Raw genomic sequence first — 1328 nt, 5'->3', positions numbered from 1 at the left:
TTGAAAAGATTATATGCACATTTCCAAGAAAAGACAGTACCATCTACCTTTGAAATGGTGGAGTTCTGTGTTTGCACGTGTGTGAATTTGTTTGCATATATAGGATTATTTTGCTCTGTAAGTGTAACTACTTTAAAAAGGCATAAAGGCACAAATTTGCCCAAGTAGAAAGCATTGTGTATACAATCTCAGTTTTATCTTACATAAAATCATAAAAGAACTGAACATTAAATTGTAAAAGGACTGAACTTTATTAACTACTTTAAAAAGTCCCAGTTTGCCCCAAGTAGAAAGCATCGTGTATACAATCTCATTTTATCTACATAAAATCGTAACGGGACCAAACTGCTTCCCAGCGGTGCTTTCCTCTGCTGCAGTGGTGTGATTATTGAACACGTTGATCTTCATCCACTTTTAAAGGGAGTGTTTCTCACTTGAGCATTAGGAAATGTGAGGTTGAGAAAGGGATAAAATAGTCATAGTGATGCAGACTCTTTATACTTTTTATGTACTGAAGTATAAACCTTTTCTTTTCACCTAGCTTTTGGAGTGTCTGAGGAAAACTCTGAGCAATGTGACCAATTGCTTCATTGCTGAAGAATTCTTGACTCAAATAGAAAATTTATTCCTTTCTAATTATGAAAGCAAGCAAGTGAATGGAGTGCCTGAAGAGAACTGCACAAAGGAATTGTTAATGTGATTATTTTAGAGTAAGACATTTTAATCTTGACAGAATAGATCCTACTTTCAAAGTGATAACTTTGAAATAATTGTAATTTAGTTAACAGTGGCCCAGCTTTGGTGTTTTGGTTTTTTTTTCATTCACAAAGTCCAGGCTTTGTCACACGTAAGTCTCGTGCAAAAGAAGAGACACAGATATGGCAGTGATTGGAGCAACTGTAAACAGCGTCCACCGCAGTGTTCCGGGCCTGTCAGCAGTGCTGTGAAACACAGGCAGTGCTCTGCTTTGCTTCGTATTCAGCTTGATGTGGGGAGTATGTCTCTAAGTCTTATTTCTTCTCTGGACTGCCACTTCTTATGTTTCAGTTTGCTGTTCATGTCTCATCTTAGAAGCACTTCTGGCTGGGCACAGTGGCTCACGCCTGGCATCCCCAGCACTTTGGAAGGGTGAGGCGGAAGGATTGCTTGAGGCCAGGAGTTAGAGACCAGTCTAAGCAACATTGAGAGATTCCCATCTCTACAAAAATGTTTTTAAAAAGTGAGTTGGACTTGGTGGTACAGGCCTGTGTCCCAGCTACTCAGGAGGCTAAGGCAGGAGGATCACTTAAGCACAGGAATGTGAGGTTACAGTGAGCTGTGATTGCATT

At 39.6% G+C, this 1328-nt stretch overlaps 1 protein-coding gene across 2 annotated transcripts in view; it reads left to right on the top strand.

Moving 5' to 3' along the window:
* Nucleotides 1-1128, top strand: part of MYSM1 (Myb like, SWIRM and MPN domains 1) — a 39252-nt gene extending 38124 nt beyond the window's left edge. For both annotated transcript variants that reach the window (XM_023515111.1, XM_023515112.1), the window contains one exon: nt 542-1128. In XM_023515111.1, coding sequence (XP_023370879.1) covers nt 542-700 — 159 coding nt within the window. In that variant the 3' untranslated portion in view covers nt 701-1128. The remainder of the gene's footprint in view (nt 1-541) is intronic.
* Nucleotides 1129-1328: the final 200 nt, after the last annotated feature.

The sequence above is a fragment of the Otolemur garnettii genome, unplaced genomic scaffold, assembly GCF_000181295.1.
Source record: "Otolemur garnettii isolate 467f Iridium unplaced genomic scaffold, OtoGar3 scaffold00066, whole genome shotgun sequence".
NCBI classification, from domain to species: domain Eukaryota; kingdom Metazoa; phylum Chordata; class Mammalia; order Primates; family Galagidae; genus Otolemur; species Otolemur garnettii.
Note: the sequence above shows the minus strand (reverse complement) of the source record. Positions and strands in the feature narration are given on the sequence as shown.